Genomic DNA, 17,970 nt, shown 5'->3' on the forward strand with positions numbered 1-17,970 from the left:
CTGGATTTAATTTCCCTGATGTCATGAAGCCACTTACTAGCCTTAAGTATTTGCCAATTGATGCTTCGTCATGTAGCTCCTCATTTAGTCGCAATCTTTCTGGATCTGCTGTGATTGGCTTTCGTTGCTTGTGTGCCTCTGTTTTTTATTAGTGTCTGCGTTCACAGCACGTGTACCTTAATACCGCGTAGCAAACATTTTTGTGGTCATCATTTGCTTAGTTCCTCATAATAACAGAGGCCACATTCACATGCTTGAATAACATACTGCTCTTTTAAGGCAGCCAATGTCTACTGAGCATTTTGATACAGTCATACTTTGATAATATTTTTTGTTTCATTTGCAGCAAAGAACTGATGTACGCATGAGTGAAATGTTAGAGGTAAACCACACATCCTATTTTTTTTAATTTTTCTGCGTTCCTTATGCCAACATTGATCATTTTCAGTAATGTACCTGTATCACGTGGTAAAAAAAAAATTCCTCATGCTTGATGCCAAATTGAAGTACTTAAAGTCAACATTTAATTTCCATATATCTGATACACAAAATTACTGTCCACACTGGCGTTATTTCGATAGAATAATTTGTTTAGTATTCTTATCAGCTGCATTTAGAAAACTCTCAAAACGGCCATCCGATCTGAACCAAAACATGGTTTAGCAAATATAAATAAGGCCTTTAGTAGTTGCAGTGAAGTATAAAGACAGAGACCAAGAGACCATGTTGCCCGATTTGATGCTCACTATTCTTTTTAGCATGTTGCTACAGACATCTGTGTGTTGCTAAATAGATATGTCCTTGATTTTCCGTACGGGGCACTAGCATAACGCAGAAGGTTACAAGTTTACACACTATTATTTTGCAATTACATCATGGCTTTATAGTTACTTCATGTAGTGCCTATATTTTAAGATGCATAGATTAACAACTAACATCTACAACAAGGAGAACATTATGCTTCAGGCTAGATATGTACATCTCTAGACCTTCAACTAGAAATAGTGCTTAGGTGGGGAAAAAACGCAGATTATTGCTTCATATCTTCCATTTGACCAGGAAAACCCATTGTGGTGATGCAGTTCCTGATTACGTGATGCCCAGCATTGCAGCGTCAGTCTCCGATATGAGTTCAGTTATTTCAGTAGACCCTAAAGGTGCATGAAGCGAGATCTAGATAGACCCTTTTTCTTTTAAATGTCGATGGGACCTAGGCATGGTTAGCAACTGAAATAATGTTGTCATGCGGATTTTATTCCATTTATGTTCCATAAATCATTTGTTACATCTTCTTTACAGTGCTCTGACATCCGGTGGGGCTTACTCCATTCTTTAAACTGGGAAAACATATAGAAACCTATGGTTGAGTTTACCTTGAGGCCATCATAGGCTCAAATTTTGTATTTGTAAACTTGAGTGCTGTTGAGAAATACCTTAACTTGGTATGCATGAATGTGTTGAATTGAATTCTGTTGAAAGGTGAAGTGTGACTAGGGAAGTTGCTGAGAAGTTAATGAGTTATTGGGCAGAGGGGTCCATTAAGGGGAATACAACATCTGGCCTTTGAGTGGCCCTAAAGCTTTGCACACAGTAGCCAGAGCATGTCTTCATAATGCAGTTCTGTGATGAACTGGGGTTTAATTGCAGAAGTAGTGTTAAAAATGTTCTTTCAACTAAGTTGTACAGCCGTGTTTGTGCAAGAATGTTTGCACTTACAAAGAAATCTTTTACCTAGCTTGAATTGCTGCACTTTTTTCATGGTCTGGATTCTCCGTTTTGTTCCTTACTTTCTTTTTGAAGTAACTAATAGTTTTTAATTAAATTGGTAGGATACATTGTGGGTTTAATCTGGGGGGAAATGAAAAATTCTAGTGATTTAATTCCATCTACAAAGTGATGTCTGCTTTGAATCTAACTCATGAGTAATCTTGTTTTAAATTATACATTTTCTATCCTCTTAGCATAATTCCATTAATTTACTTAGTTTGTATATGCAATGCTGCAAAATGTAATGCCTGGTTAATTTTCTTGTTTTTTTCACTGTTCTAAGGAAGAGGATTATCCTGGAGCTATACAACTCTGCTTGGAATGCCAAAAGGCAGCCAGCACATTCAAACACTATAGTTGCATAAGGTAAGTCCCTAGCAGTTTGTCTAAGATTGTTCCACTTTTTAAACTATGAATTATGCATGTCCTCTTTTCAAAACGGGGGGTTCACTGTTGCGGAAAGCATAGATTCCATACTGCGGTCTAAGGGCCAGATGTAGCAAAGGTTTTTACCCATTCTGTGTCTATGGGAAAAAGTGTTCGTACATATGGCCCCAATTTACCAAAAGAGCCTGCTTAATGCCAAATACACCAACCAAGAACTATAAATGTAAAACTGTTTTTTAGAGGTAAAACGTTTTTGTTTGTCTGACAGATGTTGCGCTGCATATGTCTGTTTTATTCGTGCTGTTGCGTTGCTTGGTGGTGTGTGCTTATTATCCCACTCCTATAAATTTGTAAAGTCCTGGTCTTAATTTATGTATTTAGCGTGTGCAGTGCAACGTACACCCGCACCTATCTTGGCCCTAGAAACTACAAATCTCTCTAAGAAGCACCCACTTATCACTTTTCCTACCTTGAGGACGGGAGAAGTCTGGTTTTAAAGCTTTTATAAATTTTAATGCATTTAGTTCAGCTCAAACAATGGCTGCAGCAGTTGAAAAGGCTGTCGAGCACTCAGCTTTGGGAACCTGTAAAAAACCCTGATCAGCTGATCTTCGAAATTTGTCAAGTTTGTACTAGGTAAAGTGATATGGGGGGGGGGGGTGTATCTTTGGTCGTTTAAAACTTTGTGGGGGTCTGACACTGATTTTTATTTCCTATAAATGTCTTTATTGATTTTCAAAGAACACAGAACCAGTCCCCACTTACCCTTACAGCGGGCAACTCTCTACACACATCATGTATCAATACATTTGGATTGTATTTATTTTACATCAAGTTATTATGCAGACAAGCCATCTTTACTTTTCACCATCATTGTTTCAACCATATTAGTCATCTGCGAACTAAGGCAATTCCCTTAGGGATGCTCATTCTTAGGCATCTCAGCCACTTGTGTATGTAAGAGTCTACAACCACTTAACATTTGGGGCAGACATCTGAATTCCTGGAAATCATTCTGTGTAATAACTGTGAGGTGATATGTTTTGCAAATTCACTTGTAGTTGACCAGTATCAACCTAGCGTTACCCATGAAAGTTTTGCAATTCTGAAAACGTTTACATAATCACAGGCTGTAAAAAGTCCCCTCTTTTTGGTATGGTTACCCCCATTTTTTGCCTGATGTCAGTGTGCTTAGACTGTTTTCAGTGGGATCCTGCTAATCACGACCCCAGTGATTGAGCTCTCTCCTTCAATTTTGGTTGTCTTGGTACCTCTTACACCCCACAATTGGCATACTAGTATACCCCTGTAAGTCCCTGGTACATGGTACTTAGGGACCCTAGGGCATTGGTACACCAGGTGTCTCCCATGGACTGTAGCATGTATTATGCCACCCACGGCAGCCCATGCAAACTGTCTGGAAGGTGCCTGTTTTGAGCAGGGGAGTGACTCCATCACTCCACGGGAGATTTCTTCGGTCCTTCTGGTGCAGGATGGAGACAGGGAGTCCCCAGAGCATGCACACCGTGGCATCTGTTGCAGTTGCTGACTCAGAGCTGTGGTTTCTGAAGAAAAGTGTCTCTTGTAGACATTTTGTTGCAGGTACAATGTTTCTTGGAGAAGGCTGCTGTTGATCCGAGGTCAGAAGAGTCTGAAGTTGTTGCAGAGGATTCCTGAAGGAAACTTGCAAGCAGAATCTGAAGAGAACCCACAGGAGGGACCCTAAATAGCCCTGGGAGGGGTATTGGCTACCTTATCAGGTATGGACCTATCAGGAGGGGTCTCTGATGTCACCTGCTGGCACTGGCCACTCAATGCCCTCCAGAGTGCCCCCACTCTTTGCAAAGCAAGATGGCTGAAGTCTGGGACACACTGGAGGAGCTCTGGGAACCACCCTTGGGGTGGTGATGGACAGGGAAGTGGTCACTCCCCTTTCCTTTGTCCAGATTCCTGCCAGAACAAGGGGACAAGGGGTCCCTGAAACAGTGTAGACTAGTTTATGCAAGGAGGGTACCATCTGTGCCCTTCAAAGCATCTCCAGAGGCTTGGGGAGGCTACCCCTCCCCAGCCTGTAACAACTATTTCCAAAGGAAGAGGGTGTAAACCCCTGCTCTCAGAGGAAACGCTTTGGTCTGCCTTCTTGGGACTGGGTTGCCCAGACCCCAGGAGGGCAGAACCCTATCTGTGAGGTGGCAGCAGTTGTAGCTGCAGTGCAAGCCTCAGAGAGCTGGTTTGGCAGTACTGGGGGTCCATGGTGGAGCCCCCAGGATGCATGGAATTGGCTCCCCAATACCATATTTGGAATGGGGGGACAATTCCATGATCTTAGACATGATACATGGCCATATTCGGAGTTACCATTGTGAAGCTACATATAGGTATTGACCTATATGTAGTACACGCGTGCAATGGCGACCCCTCTCTCACAAAGTCCGGGAAAATGTCCTTGAACTATGCGGGGGCACCTTTGCAAGTGCAAGGGTACCCTCACACTCAGTAACTTTGCACCTAACCTTCAGCAAGTGAAGGTTAGACATATAGGTGACTTATAAGTTACTTAAGTGCAGTGAAAATGGCTGTGAAATAGTGTGTGCACTATTTCTCGCAGGCTGCAATGGCAGTCGTGTGTAAGGGTTTGTCTGAGCTCCCTATGGGTGGCAAAAGAAATGCTGCAGCCCACATAGATCTCCTGGAACCCCAGTTCCCTGGGTACCTAGGTATCATATAGTAGGAACTTATAAGGGGGGGGGGGTCCAGTGTGCCAATTGAAATTGGTAAATGAAGTCACTGGCCTACAGTGACAAATGTAAAAGCAGAGAGAGCACTGAGATTCTGATTAGCAGAGCCTCAATGACACAGTTAGGCACTACACAGGCATACACATTAGGCCACAAACTATAAGCACTGGGGTCCTGGCTAGCAGGATCCCAGTGAGACAGGCAAAACATACTGGCACATAGGTTTTTATCTATGAGCACTGGGGTCCTGGCTAGCAGGATCCCAGTGACTCAGTAAAAACACACTGACACACACTCACAAACAGGCCAAAAGTGGGGGTAACCATGCTAGAAAGAGGCTACTTTCTCACAGCCACTTGGTTCTGCCATCTTGAATCCGGGATGGGCAGAGGCCTCTGGGAGCATCTGACTGGGCTGGCCAAGTATCTGATGTCAGAGACCCTTCCTGATAGGTAGTCACTCCAGAGAGTGACCAAACCCCCTCTTTGGATTATTTAGGGACTCCCTTGAGGGTGGGTACCCAGATTCATCATGCAAGACTCCACCAGGACCTCTCTGCAAAGACATCTTCTGCTTCTGGCCTCTGGAACTGCTGCTGGGCAACACAGGAACCGTACAAAACTGTAACGTCTGAGAAGACTTCTCCTTGCAACATTGTTTCAGCGGGTCCATTCTGCAACATTTATATGGCTGTGCATCCTCTAGGGTTGGCACCAAGAAGCAAGAAGGAATCTCCCTTGGAATGAAGGAGTCACTCCCCTGCATCCGGAGGCACCTAAGGCAGCAATGTCCGGCTTGTGGCATCTTCTGTCCTCGGTCTGCAAAGATTCTCCAACACAGGTGGTGGTTCTGAGGGATCCCCTGGGTCCTCTCTGCCTTCTGTCCAGCGTGGGAGATGGTAAGCCCTTGTCTCTGCCAACTGTTGCACCAATCAAGGCTTGTTGACTCCTGCTCCGAGGGTTCTTCAGGCTCCAACTAGTCCTGGCCCCCAGGAATCTACCTCTGCAAGGAAAGTCTCCTCTCTGCTGCTCCAGCGTCATGGGATTCCTCTCCAGGTGTGCCGACTGGGCTTTGCTGCGAATTACTGTGCCTGCTGCTATTGGGTTGCTTGTGGGGGCTCCAACTGCTTCTGCATTCTCTCCTGTCTTCTGAGGGTAAGCCTGGACTCCTTTCTAAGGGTCTGTTAGAAATGGGGCCTCTGGTTGGCAGAGGTATACACCCTTGTCCAAGGAGGGACCACAATCCTAGTCAGGGTAAGCCACACACAATCCAAATTATCCTGTGCCCACCCTCTGGTAGCTTGGCACTGAGCAGTCAGGCTTAACTTAGAAGGCAATGAGTAAAGTATTTGTGCAGCAAATCATGCAATAACAGTGAGAACACCACAGAAATACACCACACAGGTTTAGCAAAAATATAAGTTCAGGTTGAAATACAGGTTGAAATATCACTTTTGCAATGATAAGAAGAGTCTTAAGTCTTTAACAGTTGTCTCTTGCGTGCACAAAGTACCTGGTATGCGTCAAAACTGCACGCATGCAGGCCGCAAGGGAGGAGATGCGTGGAAAAAGGAAGTGATGTGTCGGATTCCCAGGAGCACACACAGACGATGCATCTATTCTTTCAATGTGCAAAGACTTCCAGCACGCAGGTTTGAATCCTCTTTGCAATGTGGGGTATTTTGATGCTCGGGCCGATGCATGGAAATCCTGGGCATGCTGGATGAAGTCATAGGTGCTGCATCGATCTGGTGGGCGAAGCGGCAGAGTTTCTGTTGCATGGCAGGGGAGGCGTCGATTCCTCATGCAGGAAGTAGGGCTGTGTCATTCCGGCGTGGCGATGCATCGATCCGGTGGGGTGTGCGTAGAAGTTCCAGTCGCAACACTGGTGCTGCTTCGATCTCCACTCGGGGAGCCGGGCTGCGTTGTTCCGGAGCGGCGATGCAGTGATTCTTTCACTGCTAGGCAGGCTGCGCATTGATTCCAGCAGGCTGTGTGTCGATTTTCGCAGCACAAGGAGTTCCTTTGAAGAGGAGAAGTCTTTTTGGCCCTGAGACTTCAGGAAACAGGAGGCAAGCTCAATCCACGCCCTTGAAGAGTACTTCTCAGCAGAGCCAGAGGCCAGCAAGGCAGCAGGGCAACAGCAAGGCAGCAGTCCTTCACAGCAAAGCAGTCCAGGTGAGTCCTTTGGGCAGCCAGGCAGCTCCTCTTGGCAGGTTTCAGGATCTGGTTCAGAGTATCTGTCCCAGGAAGTGTCTCTGTCAGCAGGGTCAGGGACCCAGTTTATATACCCAAAAGTGCCTTCGAAGTGGGGGAGACCTCAAAGATTGTTTTTGAAGTTCACAAGGTCCCCTTTCAGTACAGGTCTGCCTGCCAGGGTCCCAGTAAGGGGTTTGGCAGTCCTTTGTGTGAGGGCAGGTGTAAGGAAATGCCTCCTTGGCATGGTTATCCCCTGACTTTTTGCCTTTTGCCTTTTTGCAAAACAGACAACATGACAACGATGTATTATCTGAACAAACAGGGAGGAACACACTCAACACAGTTGTGTCTCCTGGCACAGAGAATATGGCATTGGGCGATTCACAACCACATTCGCCTAATAGCACAGTTTATTCCAGGGATTCAGAATCAGTTAGCAGACAATCTCTCTCGGGATCACCAACAGATCCACGAATGGGAGATTCACCCCCAAATACTAAACACTTACTTCCAAAGATGGGGAACACCACAAATAGACCTATTTGCAACAAAAGAAAACGCAAAATGCCAAAACTTCGCATCCAGATACCCACAGGATCAGTCTCAGGGCAATGCGTTATGGATGAGTTGGTCAGGGATATTTGCATACGCTTTTCCCCCTCTCCCACTCCTTCCATATCTGATAAACAAATTGAGTCAAAACAAACTCAGACTCCTACTAATAGCACCAACTTGGGCAAGACAACCTTGGTACACAACACTACTAGACCTCTCAGTAGTGCCTCACGTCAAACTACTAAACAGACCAGATCTGTTAACTCAACACAAACAACAGATCAGACACCCAAATCCAGCATTGCTGAATCTAGCAATTTGGCTCCTGAAATCTTAGAATTCTGACACTTAGACCTTACACAGGAATGTATGGAGGTCATAAAACAAGCTTGGAAACCAACCACTAGACATTGCTATGCAAATAAGTGGAAAAGATTTGTTTATTATTGCCATAATAATCAAATCCAGCCATTACACGCATCTGCTAAAGACACTGTAAGCTACTTACTACATTTGCAAAAGTCAAAGCTAGCTTTTTCATCCATTAAAATACATCTTACCACAATTTCAGCTTATCTGCAAATTACGCACTCAACTTCATTATTTAGGATACCAGTCATAAAAGCATTTATGGAAGGCCTAAAGAGAATTATACCACCAAGAACACCACCAGTTCCTTCGTGGAACCTTAATATTGTCCTAACACGACTCATGGGTCCACCTTTCGAACCTATGCACTCATGTGCAATGCAATACTTAACATGGAAAGTTGCATTTCTAATTGCTATCACATCTCTAAGAAGAGTAAGTGAGATACAGGCATTTACCATACAAGAACCATTTATTCAGATACACAAGCATAAAGTAGTCTTACGAACAAATCCTAAATTCTTACCAAAAGTCATATCACCGTTCCACTTGAATCAAACAGTAGAACTACCAGTGTTCTTCCCACAGCCAGATTCAGTAGCTGAAAGAGCACTACATACATTGGACATCAAAAGAGCGTTAATGTACTACATTGACAGAACAAAACAAATTCGGAAAACAAAACAATTATTTATTGCTTTCCAAAAACCTCATACAGGAAATCCAATTTCAAAACAAGGCATTGCTAGATGGATAGTTAAATGCATTCAAACTTGTTATCTCAAAGCAAAAAGAGAACTGCCACTCCACTAGAAAGAAAGGTGCTACCATGGCCTTTCTAGGAAATATTCCAATGACTGAAATATGGAAGGCAGCCACATGGTCTACGCCTCATACGTTTACCAAACACTACTGCGTGGATGTGTTAACGGCACAACAAGCCACAGTAGGCCAAGCAGTACTACGGACATTGTTTCAAACAACTTCAACTCCTACAGGCTGAACCACCGCTTTTGGGGATATAACTGCTTACTAGTCTATGCAAAGCATGTGTATCTGCAGCTACACATGCCATCGAACGGAAAATGTCACTTACCCAGTGTACATCTGTACGTGGCATTAGTCGCTGCAGATTCACATGCGCCCACCCGCCTCCCCGGGAGCCTGTAGCAGTTTCGAAGTTGATCTTGAACATTTGTAAATTTGTAAATATATCACTTTAAACTACATTATGTACATACATATTCACTCCATTGCATGGGCACTATTACTATAATACACAACTCCTACCTCACCCTCTGCGGGGAAAACAATCTAAGATGGAGTCGACGCCCATGCGCAATGGAGCCGAAATTGGAGGAGTCCCTCGATCTCGTGACTCGAAAGACTTCTTCGAAGAAAAACAACTTGTAACACTCCGAGCCCAACACTAGATGGCGGGATGTGCAAAGCATGTGAATCTGCAGCGACTAATGCCACGAACAGATGTACACTGGGTAAGTGACATTTTCCATATATATATATATATATATATATACATATATATATAATACGCATATGTTTGTGTGTTTGTGCATGTGTAAGTGGGGTAGTCATAGTTAGGTCTGTGTTTCCATAGAAATTTTTTTGGGGTTTTTTTGTATAACTTGGGCGCTAGTTGACGAATCTTCCAGAAGTAAAAGTCTCATCCACGTCAGCTCCTTCCTGGAACGTTTCGGGGTGATCCTTCAAGTGAGGGGCCGAGAAAAAGAGGAGGGGTCCCAAAACGTGTTTCCCCATTCTTTTTCTGTTGGGAAATTGAACCGCAATACCACAAAAACTGATGAACGGAATTGTCTCCAAATTTGGCAGAAAGCTAGATCTTGGTCCATAAAGTGTTTTTTGTAATTTGGTGTAAATCCCTTTCAATAGGTTTTGACATATTGAGGCTCAAAAACTTTGCATATTGCACACTGCGAAGAATCCGCAGAGCGGACAGATCTCAAGATAAGATCTGTTTGGCTGCCACCGCAACAACAAGGGCAACCATCTTAGAACTCCCGACCGAGTCCCTTTTCCTATAAAAAAAATATTAAAAACAGATATAATGGGATAAGGTAGGGATACCAGTCATCCCTGGGACCAAAAACATTTTTCTTTTTTAAATGTTGCTGCGATTTCACGAAGGATCTGTGGATTTGTGGCAACAAAAAAAAGAAAAAAGTGCAAGCTCCCACATGTTTAAAAAAAAAACCTATAAAATCCCTCTGTGGGCCAGGGGCGTGGTGCAGTGTATTTTAAAGGAGAGAGAGCCATGCAGCCGCCTTCTCTGAGCTTTCTTTAGGGCCCAGGGATCCTGTCCCTGAGCCTCAATGATATCCTGTGGTATCCATCGCCTGGGGATCCCATTCCTTGGTCCATTTTCTTATACAGGGGAGGAAGGCGCGTGGCCCCCTCCCAGAGATCGGCCCGGAGGACCATATTCCCTTGGGCCTGATACTTTGCAGTGTCCTCAGGACCCAATTTGCAAAAACACTGTAGTTTCCAGCCTCGGAGAGGTTGGGCATACCCTTTTAACACTCTCCCAGGCAGGCAAAAAAGTCTGCTGTTGCCTGGCAGGAGCAGTTAAAAAAGGCTGTTCCTTTCCTAATGGGGCAATACAATGGTCCTGGCTCCTTTCAGCACCCAGTATTGTGCTGGCCAGGAAGTTGGTAGGGGCTGTGGCGGCCTTGGGACATCCCTGCAGCCTCAACAAAAGGTGCTGTGTGGTTGCCTTGGGTGGGCATGAGGCACTCACCTAAAATTTAAAAATTTAAAAATTATCTGGCTAGCTCCCACCTGGTAAACTGCCTGGGGCCGAGCCGGGGTCCTGCGGTTCCCCTCATGCCCCCCAACAAAAATGGACCAGGTGGGCACCGGGGCACTCACTTAATACCACCCATAACCTGCACCCATGATGGGTGCTGGCTGAGGAGTCGGCTGGGGTGGCAGTGACTCTGGAGCCCCTTCTCCGAACCCCAAGGAAATGTAAATATATTGGTGACTCAAGTTAGCACCAGGACTCCAAAAATGAATAATAAATGAGTAGCAGGCACCTCTCATTTACTACTCACTTCTCCTGCAAAGAGCCCCCCATAATTTCCTAAGTTTTTTTTTTTTTTACTAAATATGTTCTTGCTGGTGGTGCCCGTAGAAGAGGCAGGGGCACCACCAAGCATTTTTTGTTTTCATTTAGGAGCAAACACACCACATCAAGAAAGCATAGATATTGTCATATTAATCACAGCATTAAATAATCCCTTGTTTTTCCCCAGATACGTTGAGTTCTGACAGTTGATCCTTGCAATTTATCTATATGGAATTCAAGTTCATATGCTTCCATAATTTCCATTCACCATTATGCATACATGGGAGCGAACTCAAATGTCCATTTCTTTTTCAATCATAAGCCTAGCAATAGTTAATACATAAGAGACCCAGTCTTCTACCCCAAAGCCTAGTGGAATTATTTTATGAATAAGTGAGACCTTTTTTTTTTTTTTTTTAAACTCTTTTTATTAAAGCTTTCATCATGTGCATACCAGACCAAAAAATGTACATACAGAACAGCACTGCAACAAAGGTAGAGAAAAGGAACAACTGTGAACCCCCTCCCTTCCATGACACCCGCCCCCCCCCCCACGAACCCTTCACAGACATTCAGACATATCCTAAAGCAGTTCTTGATGTGGTCTCAGTTCTCCATCATATGAGTTCTATTCCCCCCCCACATCCATCCATAGTTTAGGGTCCTCAGCGAACTCCAGTGGAATCACAAACTTTACCTCCCTACAGAGACAGTGAATTATACATTATCCAATCGCTCCATACCCTTCCAAACTTTCTCGACAGCCTCTGTTTGTGTATGTTACCATTTCTGCTATCATAAAGCCATCCATCCCTTTCTTCCACATCTCTAATGTGGGTCCAGACGCTGCTCCCAACAAACGGGCAACATCCCTCCTAGCCACCACCAACCCGAGATTGCAGAATGTGAGTTTAGCCCTGGGCATGTCCACATCATTGGGGATACCAAGGAGGATACATTTGGGGTCAAGTGGGATCTGCTCCAAAAACACCACCCCTGTAGCTCCCACACGATCTTCCCCCAGTGTTCCTGCAATACGGGGCAACCCCATATGGTATGTAAAAAGGTGCCAGTCTGCCCCTGACATAATATACAGTTCGGGTGTTGCGCCCTTCCCATAGTATGTAGACGCTGCCTATCATAATATATCCTATGAAGAATCTTAAACTGAATTAGCCGCAGCCTGTACCTGATGGCAACTTTTCGGGGAAACATCAACGCAGCTACACAGTCTATATCCTCCATTTCCCCTAACTCAGCCTCCCACCGTCTGCGTAGTTTACTAAGGGTGTCTGGCATATTTTTGTTAAGGGTCCTGTACACCATAGAGACGGCTTTAACAGTTAACTGTTCTGTCAACAATCTACCTTCCAGCGGGCATATTCTGGTATTTCCATCCCACGGAGACCCTCCAAGTATGCCTCAGTCGAGCATAGTAGAAGTACTGCGTCTCGTTGAGCCCATATGCGGCCCTCAGTGATTCAAAGGGCATAAGATCCCCCGCTTTCAACACATCTCCTAGATTGGAGATTCCAATACGCTCCCACACATCAAATCCAGTCAATTTGCGACAGCCAGCCACCCTCCCACAGTGGGGGGTCACCCTGGTGGGTCTGCGCATCAAACCCAGCACCTTGGTAACCTTTGCCCAGGCTCCAAGAGCCACCTGTGTAGCAGGCAATAGCCGCCGCACTCCCCCTCGCCATATAAGTAATGAAGACACGATCTCCCCTCCCACTGTAGTCTCTCCAACCTGAAAGTAGGATGATCACTGGGAGCAAACATCCAGTTGTTAATGTTGATCAGATGTGCCACCCAATAATATGCTTCCACATCCGGCAGGGACAGGCCCCCACTATATTGATTACATTGCAGGATTTTGGGCGCAATACACAGGTGTCTCTTCTCCCATAAAAAGGCCCGTACATCCCGCTCCACGAAGGGAAAACCCCCAGTGTGATCCGGTAATAGGTGTTTTGTAAGACATATAATAACTTTGGTAGGGGGATCATTTTAACCATGGCCACCCTACCCATCAGGATAAGTGGGAGACCCCCTCCCCAATGCTCCATATCGGCTCTGCGCATTTTAGTCACCCTTCCTAAATTACGGGCTTGACAGTGGTCCTCCATATGTGTCATAAATATGCCAAGGTACTTTAATCCCTCTCTTGAGTATTTCAGTTGACCTGTAAGGAAGTGGAGAACTGTGACCTCATGTGGGGCATATAACACTGATTCATCCCAGTTAATCTGGTAGCCAGAATAACTCCCGTACTCCGCAAAAATCTGAAAGAGTCTCGGCAGAGAATCTAGGGATTTTGCCACATAGAGGAGTATATCATCTGCGCATAAGGAGATGCCTTCTTCCTCCCTTCCCTCCTCTGTCAGCCTGAACACATATAGCTCGGGTGGGTATGGATCTTACACGCTAGGGATTTTATGGTGAGGGCAGATAGCAAGGGGGGCAAGGGACAGCCCTTTCTGGTGCTTCTTGCGATAGGAAACTCGGACGACAGGTCCCTTACCCTGACCACTGCCACCGGATTACAGTAGAGCAGCCAAACCCATTCCCGGTATCTTGGGCCCACCCCACATCTCTCCAAAGTACATTCCAGGAAGGACCAGTGCACCGTGTCAAATGCATTTTTAACGTCCAGAGCCAGAAATATGTGTGGTTCCGAGCGGCGCAAGGTGGTATGTATCCAGTGTACGCCTCAGGTTATCTCGTGGACCGTCCCAGCATGAAGCCAGTTTGGACCCTGTGAACTAAAGGGGCAATAACTCCCTGAAGGCATGTCGCTAATACTGTTGCCAGCACTTTCACTTCTACATCAAGGAGGGAAATCGGCATATAAGATGCACAGGACGTTCTAGGTCGGCCCTCCTTGTGAATAACCACTATTTCTGCTGTCCTTTAGTCTGGGGGAAGTGTGCCCTGGCTTCTTGCCTCCAGGAACATAGCCAGGAGATGAGGAGCTAACAGATTGCCAGCTTTTTTTAAATGTTCTTCTAGCCACTCCCATGCATCCTCTGGGAATTGAAAGAAAAGCGTTTTCCCTTGGAAGATGACTTTTAGTTTGGCTGGGAAAAGGAGCATGTATTGTAGTTGGAGGATACGGAGTTTGGCCTTCACGGAGTCAAATGTGTGCTGCTGCCTCTGAACCTCCCGGGTGTAACTGGGAAAGATGAGGATTTTAGAGTTCTCATGCTTTACCTCTCCCATCTTACGAACTTCTGTTTCAATTATGTCTCTGTCTGGAAAATGTAGGGAACGGGTGATCACGGGCCTCGGAGGCGCTCCAGGAGGGGTGCAACCACTAAAGACCAGTGGGCTCATTCAGTCACAAAGCAGGACGAAAACTTATCTGTCGGCAAGACTCGTCTCAGCCATGTTTCCAAAAAACGGCCCGCATTGGTCCCCTCGGTTCCTTCCGGGAAACCCACGAATCTAAGATTGTTCCTGCGGGCCCAATTTTCTACATCTTCCAGCCGCCACATAATATCCTTGTTAAGGACCCTAGTCTCAGTCATTCCCTTGCGGAGGTTCTGGACCGTATCTTCCAGGTTCGATATTCGTGTTTCCACCAAAGTGACCCTTTCTGCCACGTTCTGGAGATCTTGGCACAGGAGGGATACCTCCAGCGTGCTTCTCCCACTCGTCCCTCCAGAACCTCCCTAGAGGACTGAATTGCTGACAGAAGGGTGGCGTTATCAGGCACCGCCGGGGAGTCCGGAGGAGGTCACCACCCTCATGTAGTGGTCCATACACCCCTGTCTGGGTTGCTTGGGTTCCTTATCTCTCGCCATCCTAGTGTTTATGGCCTACGACCTTCTCCTCTGACACTGACGGTCATCCACGGATACCTGTACCCCGACCCACTCCTTTGAGCGGTTCCCACCAGCAAAGTCCTGGAGGGGGGGGAGGGGATGGGAAGGAACGGAGTTCGCTGGCGTCTCAGCCCTGATTGCTGCCAACAGGGTCTCTGCGCTGTTCACAAGCAGGAGCGCCGGACAGCCCCCCCTTCCAATCGCTCAGTCTCTCCAGATAGCAGACGGGGCTAGACTTCCCAATCCCCCCACCAAAACACCACTGCTACTGGATTCCGATGCTTGCCACTCATTGCCCCCTCAGGTCTGCACTCCTCCTCTGGCCATTCTCAGATCACAGGAGCCAAGGCCGTTAAGGCGCATCAGTCCGTTGGCGCCAGTCTGCACCCCTCTGTTGCAACCACCCCTCGCCATTCGGTAACACCACTGACCCCCCCCCCCGCTAGCTCCTCACCTCTGGTGTCCAGCCCCGCTTGCATACATCATCTGATAGGGTGGAGGTCAGGGGGAGACCTCACTACAACGTGGATCCACCAGGGGCCCCTCTGCCACCCCTTTCCGTCACAAGCTCGACGGTGAAACCCTGGGCCGCGCCCGCTGCACTCACCAATTAACGGTGCTCCTCGCAGCTTTTGCCGGGACCTTTGCCCCTCTCGGTCCCCTTTCCCTCTCTTTCTAGGTGGGGGAGTCGAGGCGGGTGAAGAGAAAGGCTGAGGGCAGACCCGAGCCCTCGCCGTCCGGGAGACCTGTCCGGCAACTCCCAGGCCTTGACTGGCGCCTTTGGACTGACCCCGCTTTCAGGGCGATGTAGGCCTCGTCAGGCGGCTGATCACCAGGTGGTTCGGGGGGAGGGAGGAGGATTCCGTATGGCCGCTCCTGCGCCTCCTCGGGGGTACCGCCGCACTTCCACTCCCTCGAGGGGGGGCAGCTGGGAGGCTAGCGGATCTCCGGGCAGGATAATTTTGGGGCCAGGTCGGGGCTTGATTAAGGCGCGTCCGTACTTGGCACCATCTTGGCTTCGCCCCCCCCAAGTGAGACCTCAGAGCGAGGAGAGGGTCATTTCTCTACCAGGGCTCTTTCATCTGTCTTAGAGGGATGTGGAAGGTCCCCAAAGAGTACCAGCTGGAAAACTGCATCTTTCCTGGTCGACCTCTAGACCAGGTTTGGCATTGAATTGCTCGCTGTCGAGGACAGGTTTGCTGGTGAGGAAACAACACAAATCGATGTCGAGACAAGGTAGAACACATAAGCCATCAACGTGCATTATGAGATCGACGTCGAGGAGCATATCGTTATTGAGGTGGCCATATCCTTCCACACCAAGGATCTCCTGCTTCGCAGTGGGGACATTGTTGTAGGCAACGACCTCAATACTTCCCTGGACCTGGGGCTATCTTGCTCTCACCCTCGACAGGGTGAAACCTTTCCTCATACTTCCCTACCCCCAATGTTGCTAGACTTGACACAAATGAATGCCTGATGTCACCACTACCCCAAGAACAAATCTATACATTATCCTCTAACGTTTAAAGAACCTGTTCCCGCATGGACTACTTCCTCGTCTCCCAGTCCTTGCTACCCAGGCTCATAGACTCAAATTGATGTCAGGGTTCTCTTCGATCATGCGGCAGTGTGGCTGGTAGCGGAGCCCGCAGACCCACTGAGACCATTTCTAAGAATGAGTGGCAGGCCCACTGAGACCATTTCTGAGACCATGAGTGGTGAACTAGGTGGTGCTTCAGGGCCCAACCGTACAAGACCCTATCAAAGATGAAATAGAACACTACTTCACTGAGAATAAGAACAGGGAGGTGTCCCCCAGCAACTCTGTGGGATGCGGCTTCGGCAGTCTTCCAAGAGGAACTCATCTCCTGAATGGCGGTATTTAAGTGTGCGAACAAATTTTGCAGACAAGAATTTCATAACTCAGGAATCTCAGACCAAGGCAGGGACCACAGCCAAGCTTCAGAGAAAACTCCAGCGAATCCAGAATGCAGCCGCACGCCTCATCTTCAACCTCCCTCGCCACGAAAACATCTCCGCCCATCTCAGATCCCTACACTGGCTGCCCATCAACAAAAGGATCATTTTCAAAATCCTTGTCCACGCTCACAAAGCCGTCCACGACACCGGACCGGCCTACCTCAACGAACGAATCAACTTCCACAAACCAACTCGACAGCTCTGCACCGCGGACCTCGCCCTCGCTACAGTCCCCTGCATCCAATGCACCACCTCCAGCGGCAGATCCTTCTCCCACCTCACTGCCAAAACCTGGAACTCCCTCCCCACCAACCTACGCAAGACCCAGGACCTCCTAACATTCAGAAAGCACCTCCAAACGTGGCTTTTCAAGCAGTAACCCCTCCCTCTCCCCCCAGCCCCCTCCCGCCCTGAGGCCTTGAGACCCTACCGGGTGAGTAGTGCGCTTAAGAAGTTTGTTTGATTGATTGATTGAAGGGACATCACGAGTCAGAGACTCACACAGAACCCTATGGTTCCTCCTTAGGCTTCGGAAAGAGTTTGAACAGATACTAATGAAGGGGGCAGTTAAAAAGTTACTCTGTCAATCTAACTTATTATTGACAGGAAACAAGATGGATTGACTTTTCACCTACAAGCTGCACATGTGAGTGACCACATCAGAGAAGTCAGAGATGAGGATGACCAGCTACACCAAGGGTTGGCAGCGATCCTCGACATTTTCAGCACTTTTATACTAGTCTATTCCAGGTCCAGATCCTGTATGGTCATCTTCAAGGATAATATCTTCACGACTGTACGCCCTCAAACAAAGGGGCTGGGTTGTGCGTGCTAAAGGACAACATCACACCGGATGAGGTCTGGGCAGCGACAGGACAGACTCATCCTGTGAAGCCCCAGGCCCATACAGGTTTCCTGCCTCCTTTTACGAAACCTATGCCTTCCTACTGATTGAACAAAGGTTTTCAATTTTTTTTTTTTTTTTTTTAAACATCGGGGATAGTTATGGACACAATGCTAGGGTCCCACCTTACCCC

The 17,970-nt window shown here is 47.0% G+C and overlaps 1 protein-coding gene across 2 annotated transcripts in view; it reads left to right on the top strand.

Annotated features, from left to right (window-relative positions):
- Positions 1 to 17,970, top strand: part of VPS50 (VPS50 subunit of EARP/GARPII complex) — an 880,308-nt gene that overhangs the window by 179,036 nt on the left and 683,302 nt on the right. For both annotated transcript variants that reach the window (XM_069211661.1, XM_069211662.1), the window contains exons 8-9: positions 347 to 382; positions 2,051 to 2,133. In XM_069211661.1, the coding sequence (XP_069067762.1) occupies positions 347 to 382; positions 2,051 to 2,133 (119 nt within the window). The remainder of the gene's footprint in view (positions 1 to 346; positions 383 to 2,050; positions 2,134 to 17,970) is intronic.

This window comes from Pleurodeles waltl, chromosome 10, assembly GCF_031143425.1.
Source record: "Pleurodeles waltl isolate 20211129_DDA chromosome 10, aPleWal1.hap1.20221129, whole genome shotgun sequence".
Taxonomy (NCBI): domain Eukaryota; kingdom Metazoa; phylum Chordata; class Amphibia; order Caudata; family Salamandridae; genus Pleurodeles; species Pleurodeles waltl.